Source organism: Mauremys reevesii, linkage group 1 (assembly GCF_016161935.1).
Source record: "Mauremys reevesii isolate NIE-2019 linkage group 1, ASM1616193v1, whole genome shotgun sequence".
Classification (NCBI taxonomy): domain Eukaryota; kingdom Metazoa; phylum Chordata; order Testudines; family Geoemydidae; genus Mauremys; species Mauremys reevesii.
In genome coordinates, this window is record NC_052623.1 from 354,590,326 (window position 1) to 354,610,010 (window position 19,685).

Consider the following 19,685-nt stretch of genomic DNA (forward strand, 5'->3'; position numbering starts at 1 on the left):
AACTTCCTGGGATTTGAAAGCATCAGCATCTGGCAGTATCTCTCCTCCTTCCTTGCCTGCCTAGCTAATATAATCTAGCAGTGCAGCACTCATTGTCATAGACGCTCAACACCTGTATCCGTCAGCTGCCTATGTTTGATGCCCACATTGCTGTATTATCTATCTTTATAGTCCCTGACCCTGTAGGATCTCCATGCTGGTAGACCCATGCCCCTACACAACGCCCCATTGAAGTCACAGGGGTTCCATGTGCGTGTCAGAAGTCATAAGAATGTCCATACTGGGTCAGACCAAAGGTCCATCCAGCCCAGTATCCTGTCTACTGACAATGACCAATGCCAGGTGTCCCAGAGGGAGTGAACCTAACAGGTAATGATCAAGTGATCTCTCTCCTGCCATCTAGCTCCACCCTCTGACAAACAGAGGCTAGGGACACCATTCCTTATCTATCCTGGCTAATAGCCATTAATGGACTTAACCTCCATGAATTTATCTAGCTCTCTTTTAAACTCTGTTATGGTCCTAGCCTTCACAACCTCCTCAGGCAAGGAGTTCCACAGGTTGACTGCGCTGTGTGAAGAAGAACTTCCTTTTATTTGTTTTAAACCTGCTGCCCATTAATTTCATTTGGTGACCCCTAGTTCTTATATTATGGCAACAAGTAAATAACTTTTCCTTATTCACTTTCTCCACACCACTCATGATTTTATATACCTCTATCATATACCCCCTTAGTCTCCTCTTTTCCAAGCTGAAAAGTCCTAGCCTCTTTAATCTCTCCTCATATGGGACCCATTCCAAACCCCTAATCATTTTATTTGCCCTTCTCTGAACCTTTTCAAGTGCCAGTATATCTTTTTTGAGACGAGGAGACCACATCTATATGCAGTATTCAAGATGTGGGTGTACCATGGATTTATATAAGGGCAATAAGATATAAGAATAAGTCCATCCTTTCTGAGGTTGTTGTAAAATCTGGGCCTTAGATTGTCTGCTCCTCAGGGCAGGGACAGTATCTTCTAAGAAGTCCATAAAGCACAACAACACACAGATACTGCTACATCAGCAATAAAATATCACAATGAATGGATCAAGCTCTGAAAGAATGTATTTGTTTATTTATTTAAGAGCATTTTCAACATTCTTTCTTTTTGTTGGGGAAAGATCTTTGTCATATATTTCACTGAGTGGCATTTAAAATCTCCCTAGTTCTATCCATCTCTGTCTGCATAGAGCTCAGCTCCCACACAAAGTTGACTCTGGTCACACTGTATTCCAGGGATACTCTTATCTAGACCATTTGAATGAAGGAAGGCTAAAACTGATGAGCGGATATTTGCAAATTCCTTTCACTGAGAACAGAAACGGGCTTAAAGCATGCATGCATACATGGATAGATAGATAGATAGGCAGGCTGTGTGTTCAGGATTCCAGTTCCCCGAAGTCAGTGACATTTGGATCTAGTTTTGGTTCAGGAAATTGAGGTTTTGCAAAATTAGAAGCCAGGTTTGGATTTTGAATGCCTCAAAGTTCCAAAGTGTCACAAACTCCTGTGATTGTATAGTGAGTCTCATGATATTTGCTGTTTATCTTAAACACCCAGCTTCTGGAGACTTGCAAATATGCAAGACTCTTTTTAAAATTTTAAGTTTTTAGCATTTGTGATTGAAGATAAAAGCTTGAAAATGTGATGCCTAAAAGCTAAGAAACCAGAAGGCAAGTAAAAAGAATCCAACATGTATTATCGTTTGTAAAACTCATGAGTTTTTGGGGCCTGGGTCATGATTTTTGAACACCTGGGGTCAGTAATACTGGGGTCGAGAGGATCCAGGGATTTCTCCCTTAATCACAAGTCAGGGGAGCAATCTTCCCGCAAAAGGAGAGGGCCAGGAAGCAGGAGATTTTTAGGGGCTTAAGGCTCAAATCGACAAAGGTATTTAGGCTCCTTAGCACCATTGATTTCAATGAGAGAGACAAGGTAGGTGAGGTAATATCTTTTATTGGACTAACCCAGACCTGAAGAAGAGCTATGGACTGATTTCAATGGAACTTAGGAACCAAAATGCTTTTGTGGGTCTAGAATGTTCGGAATTCATTAGAGAGATTGTGTAATTAATGTGGAAGTGTTGTGCAGAGCAGGTCAGCAGGCTGTGGAATCAGTAATTAGACAGAAATGGCTACAGTGGTTTGGGCCTGTCATCAGGTTACTCTGGGGCAAAAGCTCCAGGTACATCTTAGATTGGATCCCACCTGGAGGGAAGAGAAGGCATGGAGGATACGGGATGACCTATCAAGAAGGATGCTGCTGTCATGGAGACAATTTATGATGGAGTCAGACATCTTGCTCCGGACAGACAGCAGTGGGAGAAATGGGTTGCCTCCTGTGCCTCTAGGCACAGGAGACTCTAAGTCCTGGTCTACACCTGAAACTTAAGTCGACCTAGCTACATTGCTCAGGGCTGTGAAACAACTCACGCCCTGTGTGGCATAGTTAGGTTGGCCTAAAACAACTGTATACACAACTAGGTTAATGGATGAATTTGTCCATTGATCTAACTACCACCTCTCGGGGTGGATGTACTGCAGCAATAGAAAAACTCCTTTTCCATCGCTGTAGTGTCTACACTACAGCGTTGCAGCAGTGCAGCTGCAGCTGTGACCCTGTAGTGCTGCTAACCCTCACTCCCCGCTGTAGTGCCGGCAGTGGAGACACCCCCCCCAGTAACCCTCGCTCCTCGCTGTAACGCCGGCAGTGGAGACGCACCCCCAGTAACCCTCGCTGTAACGCCGGCAGTGGAGACGCACCCCCAGTAACCCTCGGTCCTCACTGTAGTGCTGGCAGTGGAGATGCACCCTCAGTAACCCTCGCTCCCCGCTGTAGCGCAGGTGCAGTGTAGACACCCCCCCAGTAACCCTCGCTCCCCGCTGTAACGCCGGCAGTGGAGACTCACCCCCAGTAACCCTCGCTCCCCGCTGTAACACCGGCAGTGTAGACGCACCCCCAGTAACCCTCGCTCCCCGCTGTAGTGCAGGTGCAGTGGAGACGCACCCTCAGTAACCCTCGCTCCCCGCTGTAGCGCCGGCAGTGGAGACGCACCCCCAGTAACCCTCGCTCCCCGCTGTAGTGCCGGCAGTGGAGACGCACCCTCAGTAACCCTCGCTCCCCGCTGTAGCGCAGGTGCAGTGGAGACGCACCCCCAGTAACCCTCGCTCCCCGCTGTAGTGCCGGGTGTGGAGACGCACCCTCAGTAACCCTCGCTCCCCGCTGTAGCGCAGGTGCAGTGGAGACGCACCCCCAGTAACCCTCGCTCCCCGCTGTAGCTCCGGCAGTGTAGACGCACCCCCAGTAACCCTCGCTCCCCGCTGTAGTGCCGGGTGTGGAGACGCACCCCCAGTAACCCTCGCTCCCCGCTGTAGCACAGGTGCAGTGTAGACGCACCCCCAGTAACCCTCGCTCCCCGCTGTACCGCAGGTGCAGTGTAGACGCACCCCCAGTAACCCTCGCTCCCCGCTGTAGCGCAGGTGCAGTGTAGACGCACCCCCAGTAACCCTCGCTCCCCGCTGTAGCTCCGGCAGTGGAGACGCACCCCCAGTAACCCTCGCTCCCCGCTGTAGCGCAGGTGCAGTGTAGACACACACCCTCCTCTTTACTCCCCTTATGCTCCTCCCAAGCCCTGTCTCCTTGTCAGGGAGGCTCCCTGTACTAGGGATGGATTTGGAGGCTTCCCCCTATGGCAAGGGGGAGGGAGGATCTCGCTCAGTGCCCCCCATGGGAGGCTACTCCCCTTAATCCGGGGGTGGAGATGAGAGGGCCCTGGAGCGCCCTCCGTGTGGGGCCGGAACGGTAGTTCCCCGGCTCCTTGTTTCCCGCCCCCGCGGGGGGAAGGTTACACAGTGCGGGACCAAGATGGCGGCGCCCAGCGCTGCCGCCCCGGAGAGCGAGGCGGGGCCGGGGGGCAAAGCGAAGTCCCCGGCCGTCACCCCGCAGAAGATCCGGGAGCTGATCGACGGGGGCATCGCCCCGGAGGAGGCCGGGCTGGAGGGGTGAGCGGGGATCGGGGGGGGGGGGACAGAACAGCTGGTCACCCCCCCTCGGCACCTGCCTTGGGCCCCGTGGCGAGGGGGCTGCAGCCCCACGCGGGGTCAGCCGTGCCCCCCCCCCAGCGTGGGCGCCGTTACGGCCACGTGGGCCCGGGCAGGCGAGGTGTCCCTCTCGAGCCGGGCTGGGGCGAGGGCCCCCGGGTGGTGAACCTGGCAGAGGCTTTGTATTCTGAGGCCTCTCGTTTGCCTGGCCTGAGGCGGGCGCCTGCCCCTTCAGCCCTGGCATCTCGGAGGAGGCCGGTGTTTGCCGTGCGATGGGCCCTATTGTAGCTGCCACGTTGTCAGCACAGCCCCGTGGTCGGGTCCAGTTGGCGCAAAGCCTTTGTGCTTACAGCAGCTGACTCTCAAGTGGATTGATTTTCCCATTGGGAACCAAAATTGACTCCCTGTGTGGCTGGACTTAAGCACAGCCCTGGCTAGGAGTGGTGAGGAAGTGTCGGCGCTGAAGATGGCCCCCACGTTTTTTGGCTGGGGTGACGTGGAGGGTTGTGGTATTTTTTTAAAGGTGACCAAGAATGGGTGGAGTGGGGAAGGTTTCAGAGAGGCTATTACAAGTTCAGGTTTGGCCAAAAGTTAATTTAAAATTGACAGCAACGTATCAAGGAGGTAAAGTGTATTTGCTAGGTTCTGATGTGGAATTGGACGGAGGCTCACAAATGAAGAAAAAGGTTTGTAATTCATCAGTGAAAAGCTGGTGGTTGAAGCCATCTAGCAAGAAGATCTAAAGGGAGAAGAGGACAAGACAAGGGAGGACTCTCTCATGGAGAGGGGAGGAGGAAGACCTGCCAAAGGAGATGTCGAAAAGAAAAAATAGAGAAATAGGAGGAGAACCAGGAGAGGACAGATTTACAGAAGCTAAGGGAGCACAAGATTTTAAGGAGGGCGTTATTGGTGGTGTCAAAAGCAGCACAGGCTCAATCAAGGCCTCTGGATGTTACCATAAGGAAATATTAAATAAGAAATTCACACTTTTTCTTTAACAGTGCTTCACAGTCTTTTTTTCACCCCAGAAGCTAATGTAGCCTCGCGATGGGAAGAGAACCAAAGTCTTCTTGCTCCCAGTCTTGTACCCTGTCATAGAATCATAGAACTGTAGGACTGAAAGAAACTGTAGAGGTCATCTAGTCCAGTCCCCTGCACTCAAGGCAAGACTACGTAGTAGTTAGACCGGGGGTTCTCAAACTGGGGGTCGGGACTCCTCAGGGGGACATGAGGTTATTACATGGGGTTTTGTGAGCTGTCAGCCTCCACCCAAACCCCACTTTTCCTCCAGCATTTATAATGATGTTATACATTAAAAAACACTTTTTTATATATTTAAGGGGGAGTTGCACTCAGACGCTTGCTGTGTGAAAGGGGTCATCAGTACAAAGGTTTGAGAACCACTGAGCTAGACCATTCCTGACAGGTGTTTGTCTAACCTGGTCTTAAAAATCTCTAATGATGGAGATTCCCCAGTCTCCCTAGGCAATTTTTGCCTGTGCTTAACTATCCTGATAGTTAGAAAGTTTTTCCTAATGTCCAACCTAAACCTCCCTTGCTGCAATTTAAGCCACTGAATCATGCTGCTCCATCGCAAAGTTCTCAGATTTAGTATCAGTTTTCCGTATTACTTCACCAGATTTGGAAAAGAGGTGGGGGAACCCTCGTGGCAAATGCATATCACCAGCTGTTACTGATCAGTGTCAGGAGATTGCACGCTGATGTTTGGTGTACAACTTTGTTCCATTTTTCTCTTAATTGACCTTTGTTTTGTTAACACTTTTTAGAATCTGAGGTTTGCAGGGCTTTTGGAAAAAAATTGTTTTGAGGTTAATCTTGAAGGGTGAGATTGGTAGAGGTGTTGTGGACTCATTGCTGTAATATGCATTTTTCTAGAACATTAATGAAATCTTTACGCAGAGGGCCAAGGAACTTTGCTTGCTGACCTGTTGCTTTATTTTAGAAAGGACACATCTGCCTTGTCAGAATCAACTAATGGATCTTCACAAATAGATGCTCTTCCTTTTGAGACAACTAGTAAAGAAGCCTTCTTCAGCAGAGTAGAAACGTTTACTATATCCTTTTTGGTGTTGGGCTTTCTGTATCAAAAGCTGACCTACCCCTACACTCCCACCAAAAACCAACCCACAATTTCTCATGGCAGTCAGCCCCCATGCATGTCTCTTCACCCAGCCACTCCGTTTCCTAAAAGGTGTCCTTCAATAAAGACCCAGGTGAATTGTTTGGTTGGGCCAAGTATTTAGCTGAATACAGTTGTGATGTCTCTGTATTGTTGTCCTTAACATGAGCACTCTTTGAAGTGGGCAGGCAAACCTCATGAGCTGTCCCCCCTGATATGTGCCAAATATGGATGGACCAATATAGAGAGTGACATGCTGAAGTGCTCCAGCTGCCAGGCCTTCCTCTGTGCAAGTTTGCAGCTGGCATTTGACTTCAACAAGTGTACGTACAACAGTCTCTCCATACGGCCGATCGCTTTGTTCCGAATCTGGAAATAAAACTAAAGATTTCACATCGAAGGGCCTAGAGCAGGCACCTAAATTCATACTGGGGCATTTACATTTGGTATTTTCTCTGGAAGCTGGGGCATCTCTGAAAATGGAGCCGCTTGTTTAGCATGTTTAAGTTCATGCACCCAAGTTTAAAAACACCCTTGGGTTTTAAAGATCATAAAACCTCCTGCTTGAGGGCATCGACTGAGCTCTACTACCAGGGGCTGGGAAGAGATTTCCCGGGGGGCAGGTTGTTCCACTGCAGGGTTTCTTGCACCATCTCCTGAAGCAGCTGGTACTGACCTCTGCAGGGACCATCTTTTCGTTCTGTGCTTGGACAGCACCTAGCACAAAGGTATCCTGGTCCTTGCGTCGGGCTCCTAGATGCTATGGCAATACAAGTAATAAGGGGCCACTGCTCTGAGCCAGTCTGGCATTTCCTTTGTAACAAAGGATTTATGGGGAATTGTTCGCAGTTAAACTCTCTCTCCCTGTTCTGTTCACTTTATGTTGTTTTTTCTAGTCTAGCAACCAATCTCAAGTTTTCCCCTTCGCCTTGGAGTACGATGGTTTCACCGCCCTTTCACTTGCTCTCCTTCCCTGTTTATTCCTTTGCCTGGAGACCATATTAACCCACACCCACAATTGAAACTAGTGCGCTCTGCTTCTTTTGGTCAAGCAAACGCTTCCAGCCAGTGAGTCTCTCTCCCTTTTGTGTCTGCTATGGAGACGAGTACATCAGCGTGTGATAAATAACAATAACTTGTCCATTCGTATCACTTTGCTTTAAATCTTATTTGCATGTCCACTAGGGGACATATAATTGTTTGCATAACACATAACAACGCTTGGATTAATAACAATGCCTGATTGAGGCAACCTGTGGTTGGGTTTTATCATGCGTCTCTTTTCGTCCCTTTCTTTTTTTTTCCAGTTTCATTCAGACTGTTGACCCCTCCTTATTAATTAAATAGTCACTTTAAGTAGCTACTGGTCAAATTAGTGTATTGATAATAGTACCTACTTAGAATCAAGTATTCTTTGTATTACTGTAGCATCTCCAACAGTGCTAGGTGCGGTACAAACAGATGGTCCCTGCCCCACAGAGTTTACAATCTAAGTAACTTGAGGTGATCAAAGCACAGTAGAATTTTTTTATTTTATTAGTAAATGATTTGGTTCTGTGGGGGGCGGGCGGGAGGTGGGGTTGATCAACTTAAAAGGAGAATTAAATTTATCTTTAGCCAAGTTCTTAATTTCCAACCCCTCCCCCCCCAACACCTGGACATTGGCAAACTCCTACGGTTTCATGATGACCACTTGGGGGCAATGTGCCACAGGAGAGAGAGGGTTTGTGGCTGCAGGGAGGTGGAATAGGTTTTGCCTGGCTGAGAATATCCCCTTCTTTCCCTCGTAACCTGCCCTGCTCCGCACTGCTGCTGGTTCCTGACTGCTCCTTCAGAGCATGAACCAGTGTGGGAAGAGAGAGTAAGGATGAAGGTAAGACAGGGCAGGGAGAAATGAGTGTGGGGCCCAACAGAGTTATCTGCAGGGAAGACGAGCTGGTGGGGCAGAGAGTATGAGGCAGTCTGCCCCCAATGGGATGGGGTTCTGCTATAGGCCAAGGGGAAAGGAATGGGAGGTGGTTTAAGATGAGACGTTAAATCTGCAGTCAGTAACTTTTCAGGGTTCCTGCAGGGCAGATTTGTATGCATCCATCCATGCAAATATCAGACAAAATGACACCACCGTAGACATTAGAGCAGGGGTAGGCAACCTATGGCACATGTGCCGAAGGCGGCACACGAGCTGATTTTCGGTGGCACTCGCACTGCCCGGCCCCTGGCCACCGGTCTGGGGGGCTCTGCATTTTAATTTAATTTTAAATGAAGCTTCTTAAACATTTTGAAAACTTTATTTACTTTACATACAACAGTTTAGTTATATATTATAGCCTTATAGAGATCTTCACATTAAAATGTATTACCGGCACGCGAAAACTTAAATTAGAGTGAATAAATGAAGACTAAGCACACCACTTCTGAAAGGTTGCCGACCCCTGTTTTAGAGCTGTTAGACACCCTGTTAGCTCTCCTCCAGCCATCCCTCTGCCAGTGCGCTGTCTTCTCCTGAGCTTTGTCCAGCTAGATTGAAATGTCCCACGCGCTTCCTGTGGAAGATAATTCCGCAGCTACCTAGATTTCAGTGCTGTTTGCCTTTCAGACAAGGAGAGGTGTGCGGAGCTGAAGAAAGCTTTGTGTACTGCCCATGAGAAGTTCTGTTTCTGGCCCGACAGCCCCTGTCCAGGTAGGTGTCACTAAGTCCAACCTGGGCAACGGTCCAAGAACATGCTCTCTTTCTTCCTTTCTAGTCTTACTCCCCTCTCTCCTTTTGTATTGGCCGTCTCATAGCATGGCCTTCAATAGCATCTACCTACAAGGTTGTTACAGCCCCTTTTGACAGAGAGAGATGACTGTTAAAAACTATGCTCGGGCTGTGGAGGGGATTGCATGACTCGGCATTTGTAAAGGGTTAGAGAATTTATCTTTTTCACAGCCCTCACGTCACTAGGAAGTTGAGTCACGTTTCACCAATGGATCAGGCTTAAAGGTGACCCGAAAGAGAACAAAATAGTAGGTCCATGCTTTTTGTGCTTGGCCTTTTAATGGCAGGAAGACCCTTATTTTTAATTTGGCATCACTGATTCCTGTTCTCTCTCTCTGTGAAGTGACAAGAGGGCAGGGATCTGCATTGAAACTGAAGCCTCCTGCTTTTTGCTTCCTAATAGATCGCTTTGCCGTTTTACTGGTTGGCGAGCCAATAGCCCTTGTCAGTGACTTCCTGGATCGCTTTCAAAGCCTGTGTCAGCTAGAACTTCAGCTGCCCTCTCTGAAACCAGAGGATCTGAAAAATATGGTGAGTGTGTGCTCACCATTGGGAGAAGTGGGGAGGGTCAGATGAAGGTGCCTGGCATGCTGGCACTGTCTAAACCCATATAAAAATGACACTAAGGTTGAGACGTCAGAAGCCAAGAAAGGCTGAAGTGAGAGTTGCCTGGGTAACCTTAGCTCTGCCCCTTGCGCATGCATCGTCCTACAGTTTTAATAGTCTGCATGGGTAACCTGAGGTGCTCGCTGACGTTTGAGAGCTTAATTTTGCAACCGCAACATTCTCCTAACAAAGGTTTTGGTGTGGAATTTCCTAAGGTTTTTTTTAAAGATGGTTTTCAAAATTGTGTCCAGTAATTGCACAGTTTGGGGAGGCAGCCCCCGGAAGTGGGTTTACGTGTCCCAATGTTGCAAATGTGCATAAAGATGTCAGCAGCCTCAGGTTCCCACTGCTTCACGTGGAAACGCTTCATGGGAAGGAGACGGTGGACTCCTTTTTGCACAGCATGCCTTTAGCTGCAGAGGGAAGGAGGCCAGGCCTACCAGCAGACTCTCACCTCAGTAACAGTTACTCGCATTAATCAGTGAGGTGTCCTGAGCAGGAAGTAGCCACCAGCCTTGTCTCGTTAGCTGCACGGTGATTGTAAGATAGAGCAACCAGAAAGTAGCAGCCCCTAAAATCTCATCTTCTAATGGTTGCCCAGAGCATTGGGTCTAGTGCCCATCAGCCACGTATGAAGGCCCGTAGATATAGTCAGGTTGTTTGGGTGTCTCTCAGTATGACACCAGGGTGGAACTTATTTGCTGGTTCATCAGTTGGTTGGAAAGGAATAACAGTGGAGATGGTTGACTTAGCTACCTCCATGGATAGCATATATATTGGCTTAGGTTTAAAAGCCATAAGGGGTGTGGACAATAGGTGTTGCCAAGGCAATGGGCACTGAACACATTTCTGTATCCCATCTGTGTCCTTCCTAACGTTCCGTTCTGAAAAGGGCCTCCCCGACAATGGGACCCTGGGGCTCCTTCCTCATTGTGTCTCAGCGATTCCCCATCAATATGCTCAGTTTACACACACACACTGCCCCCGCCCTTTGGGATCTGAGAGTCAAGCTGGGTTCATTCTGCCTCCTGCACCATTGTCAGTAATGAAGATTCTGCAGCCACATTCCACTTTCCATTTCACCTGGGCGGCCTTCTAGGGGGTGGAGGCAATCAGAATTTAGTTGATGATTCTTTTGCTCGTGCATGAGGCAGGATAGAATCCATCCCCCTCTCTGTGCTGGTTCTGAAGAGCTAACAGGAGTAGAACCCTACACCGGTCGCTAACGCCAGCAGCCCTGATTCTGAAAACACCCAGGGAACCCATCTGAGGAGTAGGAAGGTGACACTTTTTCCACAGCCACTTTCCTGATTGCAACAGTGTAATCATGTGTTTGTAGTACAGTAGTACTGAGATCAGAGCCCCAAATAGAGACAGTCTTTGCTCCAGGTGTGCCCTGTGTATTGGAACTCTGTTTGAGGGAGCACAAGCAGGCTCCTGACCCTCCCAGACCATGACTGAGTCGTGTGTCCTCTGCAGTCCTTGACGGAAGATAAAATCAGCCTTCTCCTGCATCTGATCGAGGAGGAACTCGAATGCAAAGCCGAAGGGGAGAAAACACCAGTGAAATTGGGCTCTGACCTCTTTCAAGTACATGTCCCCGCCTGCATCCTGGCCCTCTGTGGCTGGGCTTACAGGTCAGTAGATGACTAATCTCTGACGGTGAAAGCTAAAATGCTGTTTGTAAATATCCTACACACGCTTCAAAATGTAGGTAGCGCTTTGCTGTACTTTGCTATGAAACCCGTCAGAAGCCGAGGAGGCTGGAGCACAAAGGACTGTCCTCTCCAGGGCCTGGGGTTCCATTGTTTAAAAAGTGTTGGCCTGTAGCTCAGAGGTGGGCGACATCCGGCCCGCAGGCCTCGTCCTGCCCGGCCCCTGAGCTCCCGGCCGAGGAGGCTTGTCCTCGGCCCCTCCCCCACCGTCTCCCCTCTTCCGCAGAGCCACGCCGCCGTGTGGGCAGTGCTCTGGGCGGCGCGCGGCTGGCTCCAGCCGGGCGGCGCAGCTGCCAGATATGCCGCTCTGAGCGGCATGGTAAGGGGGCTGGGGCCGAGGGGTTGGATAAGGGGCAGAGGGTCCGGGTGGGCGGTCAGGGAACAGGTGGGGGTTGGATAAGCATGGGAGTCCCGGGTGGCGAGGGTGTGGATAGGGGTCAGGGAATGGGGGGGTTGGATAGGCATGGGGTCTTGGGGGGCCTGTCAGTGGATGGGGGTGTGGATAGGGATCAGGGACCGGGGGGTTGGATAGGTGTGGAGTCTCGGGGGCCTGTTGGGGGTGGGAGGGGTGGATAGGGGTCAAGGTAGTCAGGGGACTGGGAGCAGGGGGGTTGGATGGGAGTGGAGTCCCGGGGGGCGGTTAGGGGTGGGGGGTCCCAGGAGGTGGCGGTCAGGGGACAAAGAGCGGGCGGGTTGGATACGTCGGGGGTTCTGAGGGGAGCAGTCGGGACAGGAAGTTGGAGGGGGAAGATGGGGGCGGGGGCCAGGCTATTTGGGGAGGCACAGCCTTCCTTACCCGGCCCTCCATACAGTTTTGCAACCCCAATGTGGCCCTCGGGCCAAAAAGTTTGCCCAGCCTTGCTCTAGCTGCTATGCTTGCAAAGAACCTCCAAAACCATGAAGTGAAGTAACTGATGCAGAGAGAGACAGCTGCCTGAGTTTGCAGAGAGCCTGAAACAATAGCTCTGAGCTGTCAACTGCCCCATTAACTTAGATGCCAATGATGCTGACTTAGATGCCAATGATGCTATTTCAAATAAATGTCAACACTGTTGATTATTTTGCTGCTCATCAAAGCATGAAAGAAAGGAAAGGAAGGACCCATGCAAAGAGCTAACTGAGGTGTGTGTGCAAGATGGTGTATAGATTAAAATGTGTAGACTTTTAACAGCGCATGGGGGGGGTGCGATTGGTTTCCTGGAAGTGGGAGCTCAGCTTTCAGAAGTTTGGGGAACGCTGAACTAAATGTTTAATCTACCAAATACATCTGTTTGTTCTAAAAATCAGGATCAGTTTTGAGGAAGTGCTAGATTTGTTCCTGACTTTCTCTCTTCACCCCACTCTACCGTGCCTCCAACACACAGCCCTACGTCAGTGTCCATGCACCTCCCGGTGATCACGTGTTCCCGCTGCATGAGGAAGGTGGGGCTGTGGGGTTTCCATCAGATTGAGTCTTCCATGCTCGAGTTGGACTCTTCCTTTGGACTCGGCAGCACTCCCACCACGCCCACAGAGGCACGCTCGGACCGGACCCCACTGGTGCCCACGTCTCCCCGCAGGATGATCACGAGGAGCCAGGACACGACCTTTCCTCCGGGCTCGGAGCAGGTACGCTTCACCTCCCTCAGTCGGAGAAGTTCCTCCACGTTTCTTTGGAGAGAGATGGAGACACCTAGCAAAGCTGTGCGTGCTGAAGCCCTGTGGCCTTGTGAAAAGGCCTGTAATTGTGATGGGTGTGGAAGGCCTTCATGGCAGTGTATTTACTGTTCCATCTTCAGACGTGCTGTTTGTATGGAGCTAGATGTACGTCCTAGGGAAGGAGAAATGTCTGGGCCAGCATGATGGTCCAGGGACAGCCCCCTGTGTTGCCACTCATGGGATCTCGGTTTGGGTTGAGGAGCCAGGTGGGTTAGGAGTGCTGCAGCAGAAAAGACGAGTGCGCTTATCACAGTCTAGTGACCCCCACCCCTCTTTTTGGCCAACTGAAGCCACATCCCTGACTGCCCTCCAGCGGCGCGTTGGTTTGCTGGGGTGGAGCTCCCTGCGTAGATCTGAAATTAGATTGTCTCTTGTGGGAATGTTAAAGCGACGTGAACTGGTAGTTTAAGGCCAGGCAGGGACTTACCTTAGCACTGTCGTAATCCTGCTGGAAAGCAGCCGCCAAGTGCCAGCTGGTGGGGGGAGGCTGTGGGAATCGAGCATTTTGCTGAGAGGTTAAATCCCCCAAATGCCCACTGTCCTGGCCCGTGTGCTTGACAAGAGGCTGGGCTCGGTTGTGATGAACGGGGGCTCTTTATTTAGGCCACTGAACGTGGACAAAACCCAGTGGTTTTCTCTGGCTCCCAACTCCAGAAACTAAACGTAGCCTGTGCTGCCTGATCCCATGGGCTCTCCCTAAATTCTGGCCTGGACTCCGCAGGTAGGGAAGTGGCTGTTGACTATATTACGGCACCGTGCTCTGCGGCTCCTCCAGATTTGCACCACTGTAATTGGGATCAGGCTCTGGTCCCAGGTGGGGACTTGGGGTGGATTTCTGATTTACAGCACAGTAGCTGGCAGCATCCTTTTGCCATTGCCCCCAAGCGAAGATGGCTCCTTGTTTGATCCAGGTCTGCAGACATGAGCATTCTTTCCAGTGGAACCTGGTTCCGATGCCCAAGCACCGATTCCCAAGGGTCTCTTTAAGCTGGTTATTGAGAGCTTGTGCACTCAAGGCAGCTCTCCCCCCGCCTGGGCTCTGTCACGCTGCCGTGTTTCCAATCTCGCCGCTTTTATGGGGTGACCCCCTGCAGGCCCTCCTTTCATCCCTCTCTTGGGGGTTGGCATGAAAGGGAGCTTTGGTGCCGTTATCAAGGCCAGGTTCCCAGCGCAGCCCCAGCTTTGTTGCTGCAGAGTAACGGGGGGATGAAGCTGCAAAAACAGCAGGACTGAAGGATTTCATTATAAATCAGGGAGCGTCGTGTGCTGTGAGCACCGATCCCTCTCACCCGGGCAGATTTCCGAAGCCAGGTCCCTGGGAGAGACCATTGGGGAAGAGGAGAAGGGGTTACTTCTGCCCCTTTTTAAAGGGGATACAATGCCTGTGGGAGGTGCCTGACTGTGGGCCCCACAGGCTGGAATTTTCTCTACAGCCCAAACTTTCCAAAGTCGCCATCGATAGCCTGCATTTTAGGCCAGGTTTGCCGAAGTGCTGAGCACCCGCAGCTCTCAGTGACTTACTCAGAGCTGTAGGTGCTCAGTGCCGATGGGAATCCGCCCCCAGGGGTCTCTGAAATCCAGGCACCTCCATCAATGTGGCTTTTGAAAATGTTGGCCTCTGACTATTTTTATGTATAGACACCTCTGGGGTGGTCAAGATCCCGCGGTGAGTGATGGGGAAAAATGCCCCCAACTCCTCAACGTGCGCTCGGTCCGTCATCCCAGAGCTACCCCTGACAATTCAGCGCGCAGGCTAGTTCTGGGAGTGTCTAGTGGAACAGCCCGTGGGGGCAAGCTCTGGGATGAAACCTAAGTCTCACTCTTCCATAGATTCCCCAGGCAGAAGGGACCATTGTTACCCTCCGGTCTGACCTCCTGGGTAACACAGGCCAGAGAATGTCCCTAAACTAATTCCTAGAGCAGATCTCTTAGAAGAACATCCCATCTTGATTTTAAAATGGTCAGTGATGGCGAATCCGCCATGGCAAGTTATTCCGATGGTTAATTACCCTCTCTGTCAAAAATGTCCCTTCTTTAGCTTCAGCATCCAGGCATTTCATCCCTGTGATGGGGGGATATCTCACACCGCTTTGGACTTGAGCAACCCCTCTGCCCGCTTTGGGAATAGCACGGGAGTTGTATCCAGGCCGTTGGCGAGGTAGCTGTGGCAAAGCCTAGAGGGTGGGAGAATACCCTTTGTTGGAGAGCCCCAGCGGGTTTTTGGAGGAGTGGGGATGCGATATACTGTCGTTTGCTCAGGGAGTCTGAAGGCTAGCGGCGTTCAGATACCTGGGGATGAGCGTGGAATAAATCTCAGGGTGTTCTGTAGCACCCATGTAAACGCTCATTTCCCGGCTGGGTGGTGGTTGGATTTTAATGTATTTTTACAGTTGCATGCCCTAGGTTCAGTCACTCACATCACCGCAAACTAATTGGGTGTTGACGCTGCAGAAAGTGCTAAAGCCCTTACCCTGGGCACAGCGCCACCTCCCGAGGAGGAGGAAGTATGACAGCTAGGATCAGTGCAGCACTTCCACCTCTCCTGCAAAGGTGCTGGCACCAGAGGTCAGGAAGCCTCAGCTGGGCCTTGCAGGTGGCAGGCTCGGGGCAGCAAGCGGCATTTGTTATGGGCAGTGGCCTGTGCCGTCTTTCGTCCCGCACACATGGGTATTTTCAGGCTGGTTGTCTGGGGCCAGCCCTGGGAACGTGCTCAGAACAAAGGTCTCCCCAAAAGCGTAGGGTCTGGTCAGGCTGCACTTGGGTAGGGCTGGCTGTATATGGATCGGTTGGACTGAGGGAGAGAGGTAAGTGATGTGCCAGCCACTCGGATCCGCTCCCTACAGCGCCTACCCAGGCTTTCGAGCTGGGGTGAGTAGTACTAGGCATGAGGCTCTGCTGGGCTTCGAGTGCAGGTCCCTTCCTCCAGCAGCTGAGGAAGTGCTGGTCACCATAGGAACTCTGCTACCTAGTGCTGTCCATCAGGGGCTAACTTTCCCCTCCCTCTCCTTCCCATTGGTAGCACGAGAAGAGCCCGTCCCCCGTGACAGCCCGTATGCGGAGCTGGGATGGCTCAGGCCCCATGGACCGGGCCGAGCCGGAGGCATCAAGCCCGTCGACGAGGAGCCGCCCGGTAACCCGCAGCATGGGGCAGGGGGACAGTGTGGAGGTGCCATCCAGCCCTCACAGGAGAGCCAAGCGGGCGCGCCTCTGCTCTTCCAGTAGTTCGGTGAGTGCCTGGCCACGCGCCAAGGAGAACGAACGAGAGAATTTGCCATTCTCTCAAGAACCCAGGTCAGGTTTTCCCTGCTGCTAGCAAAGTCTTCGCAACTTGCTTCCTCGTCCATGTGTTGCTCTGTCCTGGCTGCATCCCCTGAAGCGGAGAGAACATATATCACCCACACCCACACCCGACCAACCCTATCATTCTATCCAGCATGGGGAAATTAGACCTTCCGCCTCGTCCCAGATCCAACAAAGTCAGGCCTAGGAGGGATCAGGAGGAAGGTAATGGGATGTGGGGCCTTTCACACCTCTAGGTTGTGGGTTTTAATCCAGATGGGCCTGGCTGTGATGGGAAGTTGCTTCCCTCTGGTGGCTGCTTGATGGCCTTCAAGTCCTGAATCAGGGTCATGGAGCGGTGTCCTTGGTGGTGGGACAAGTGTCACCTTATCAAAGCGCCATCATTGCTCCTTTAAGCCTCAGCAGAGGGTCCGCGGAAACACTCTAAAGATGGCCCCTCCAGCTCAGGTGAACTAATGGGAGATTTGAAAGGGCTACTGCAGGGCCCACGGAATTGGCTTCTTTCACTGGCAGTTGTCAGATACTTTCCCCTGGGACGGTCCCAGGCTGCGGGATGGAACCTACCCTTCCCCAGACAGCCTTGGAGATGAATGACACCCGTGTCCTGGGTGGTGGTGCTCTGCTGTTCTCTGCTGCCCTGGAGAGGGCTCCCCAGCATGGCTCTGGAGGCTGGAGTCGGGGGTGATTTTAAATCAGTGTCTGACTGTATTGTTAATAACGTCTCTTTAAAACAAGTGGTCACGCCCCTCCCTGGTTTAGACCCATTCTCCTCTCCTCTCTCTGCAGGACACTTCCACCAGAAGCTTCTTTGATCCCAGCTCTCAGCACCGCGACTGGTGCCCTTGGGTCAACCCAGTGCAGGAGAAGGCCGTCTCAGAGGACACCGGCGACCAATCGGAGCGGACATCTGTGAAGGCGGAGCCTGGCTGGCGGGTGGTGCTGAATGTCCTCCTGGCCGCCAGGAAATCAGACAGAGCAGCTGACGCAGAGCTTGTGGTGAGAGCTCTAGCAATTGAGATCCCAAAACTGAAACCCGCCTCAATCTTTGAACCCCCCGAGCTCCCAAAGGCCTACTCCAGTTTGCTTTAAACTTGGCATTAAAATTCTACCTTGGGCTGAGATCCTACGTACAAAATTTGGGGCAGCTTGGTTCTGATCCGCCAGAAAGGGTTTTGATCGCTAGTAGCCCTGACTGACGCACGCTGCCCATTCAGAAACAGCTGGAGCGTCATCCACTTTCCAGCTCCACAAACTCACTGACTCAAAGTGCCCCAGCTCTGTAAGGGAAAAATTAGCTGGAGCCTGAAGCTGCTAGTAACTTACACAGATGGAGTCTGGTGAGTCTGTCTATCCAGGGGGAAAGTGAAGGTGAAAGCAGAGCCTGGACAGCGTAGAAGGTGCTGAAGATATTTGTAGCAACCCTGTGTGCAGCACACATGCGTATATAAATATGCCATGTTAGAGAGGGACTGTCAGCATAGCCATGGAGAGGTACTAGTCCCTATAGAGAAGGTTGAACCTAGCTTCCCATTATAAGCCTGATTTTGACATCACTACCTCTATCTTAGCCAAAACTGGCCCGAGCTACCCCGAAAGACAGGCGCTGTTTGTCAGTTTTACTCGCCCAGACTCTTGTGTTGGAGAATGACCTTTGCTCTAACTTGGGAGGGCTGCGGGGGTTGGGTTTTCAACATTTGTCTTTGAAGATTCAAGCAGTTTGTATCACGGACAGGATAGCTGGGTGTCTGTCCCAGATGTGCCACATACAGCTGCCGTCTGGGCCAGCCTCTGAAAGGTGGTAGAGTTTGACAGATAATTTATCAGGATGATAGAACAAGCATAGGCTGGAGGTTAGAGCCCAGGCCTGGGAATCAGGAGATCTCAATTCTATTCCTGGCTCTCACTGTCACCGCCCCATTCCATGCCTCGGTTTCCCCTTCAGTAAAATGGGATTATGTAATGATAAGGGCTAGTGTCTGTAAAGCAAGTGTGACCCTTGGATGAACGTGCCAGTGGTTCTGTCCTCTTGCACTTTGTCTGTCCTCTCTCCTGGGGCTTTTGAGGGAACCCCCCAGCTGGGCCATTGAGGGTGGAGGGGAGAGAGCTCAGTGGTTTGAGCATTGGCCTGCTAAACTCAGGGTTGTGAGTTCAATCCTTGAGGCCATTTAGGGATTTGGGGATTTAGTTGGGCTTGGTCCTGCTTTGAGCAGGGGGTTGGACTAGATGACCTCCTGAGGTCCCTTCCAACCCTGATCTTCTATGATTGGGGTGTAACTCCCTGCTGGAGTGACTTGACCTCTGATTGTCCCCTTGTTTTCTTCTTGTTGCAGAGCCTCTCAGTAAAATCCTGCAAGGTGTTCCGGATATTCCGGCAGTGGGAAGCCATGTGCTCCTCCTGAAGACGCTTGGCTCCAGCCAGGGAAAGCCTGCCAGGCGGGTTGCAAGGGACATTGGGTCGGGTTAGAGAGCTGCTTTGCAGTTGTTTGCCAGGCCGCTCCTGGAGACGCTCCTCCAGGCTCAGCGAGCAACAGGAGCCCTTTCCCAGGGGATGCAGGTAATTTGGGGGTGCCCAAAGCACGGTGTGAAGGCCACACTCAGCCCTGGCTGTAAACAGCAGCCCATGGCTGTTTGATTTGAAACAGGGTGAGGGTGAGCATACGGGCACATTCGCCAAAGCCTGCACCCTCCTTGCAAGCTGCCACTGCATCTCTCGGAGCCACTGGGGCAGCCCTCCACCGGCTCTGCATTTCCCCCACCTCCAACCAGAACAGGCTCCATGCAGGAAGGATCTTTTTCTGCCAAGGAACTACATCCATTTCGTAGGTTAGTGCAGCAGACGGGCCGAGGCCTGTCCCTCACTGGACACCATACAGGGGCCTATGAGCCAGGGCCCCACTGGCTTGGGGATTGATGACAGGTGGTAATAAAATCTTTCCCTGTTTTTTTTTTCTTAGCTGTCTGGCGCTCCTTCCTTCGGGGGTGGGGCTGACCAGGCCTGGGCAGTCATGCATAGATGCGTTCTGCTGGGGGCCCTGCTCACCACACATGGGCACAGCACCTCCCCCGATTCCCTGCCAGCAGACCCATAGTGGGTGCAGTTCCCCAAGTACCTTTCCGACCCCACTGCCAGGCTCGGGATGTCTTGCCAGAAGCTCTGGCACCTCGGAAAGAGCCGGGCTGGCTTTGTCCGCAGGTCAGGGGGCCTCCAGGCAGGCGCGAGGGAGCTTAGAGGAGGGGGAGGATCCAATCGCAGCTGTAGGGCCCCCCACGGGTCACTTTCTACAAGGCTCCACAGAACCTGTGATGCCTTGTCCGCCCTTCTGCTGGGACTGAGAGTCCCAGGCCTTGCTCATGTGACGCAGGAACTTCCAGCCCAGTTTGGCCA

At 51.7% G+C, this 19,685-nt stretch overlaps 1 protein-coding gene across 1 annotated transcript; it reads left to right on the top strand.

Moving 5' to 3' along the window:
• The first annotated feature begins 3,812 nt into the window (after positions 1-3,812).
• Positions 3,813-19,250, top strand: ZC3HC1 (zinc finger C3HC-type containing 1). The gene is made up of 10 exons (XM_039519882.1): positions 3,813-4,044; positions 6,047-6,158; positions 6,396-6,546; positions 8,820-8,903; positions 9,385-9,512; positions 11,067-11,224; positions 12,667-12,910; positions 16,020-16,226; positions 17,087-17,296; positions 18,631-19,250. The coding sequence occupies exons 1-10, from the start codon at positions 3,908-3,910 to the stop codon at positions 18,697-18,699; spliced, it is 1,500 nt and encodes a 499-aa protein (XP_039375816.1). The 5' UTR covers positions 3,813-3,907; the 3' UTR covers positions 18,700-19,250.
• The last annotated feature ends 435 nt before the right edge of the window (positions 19,251-19,685 follow it).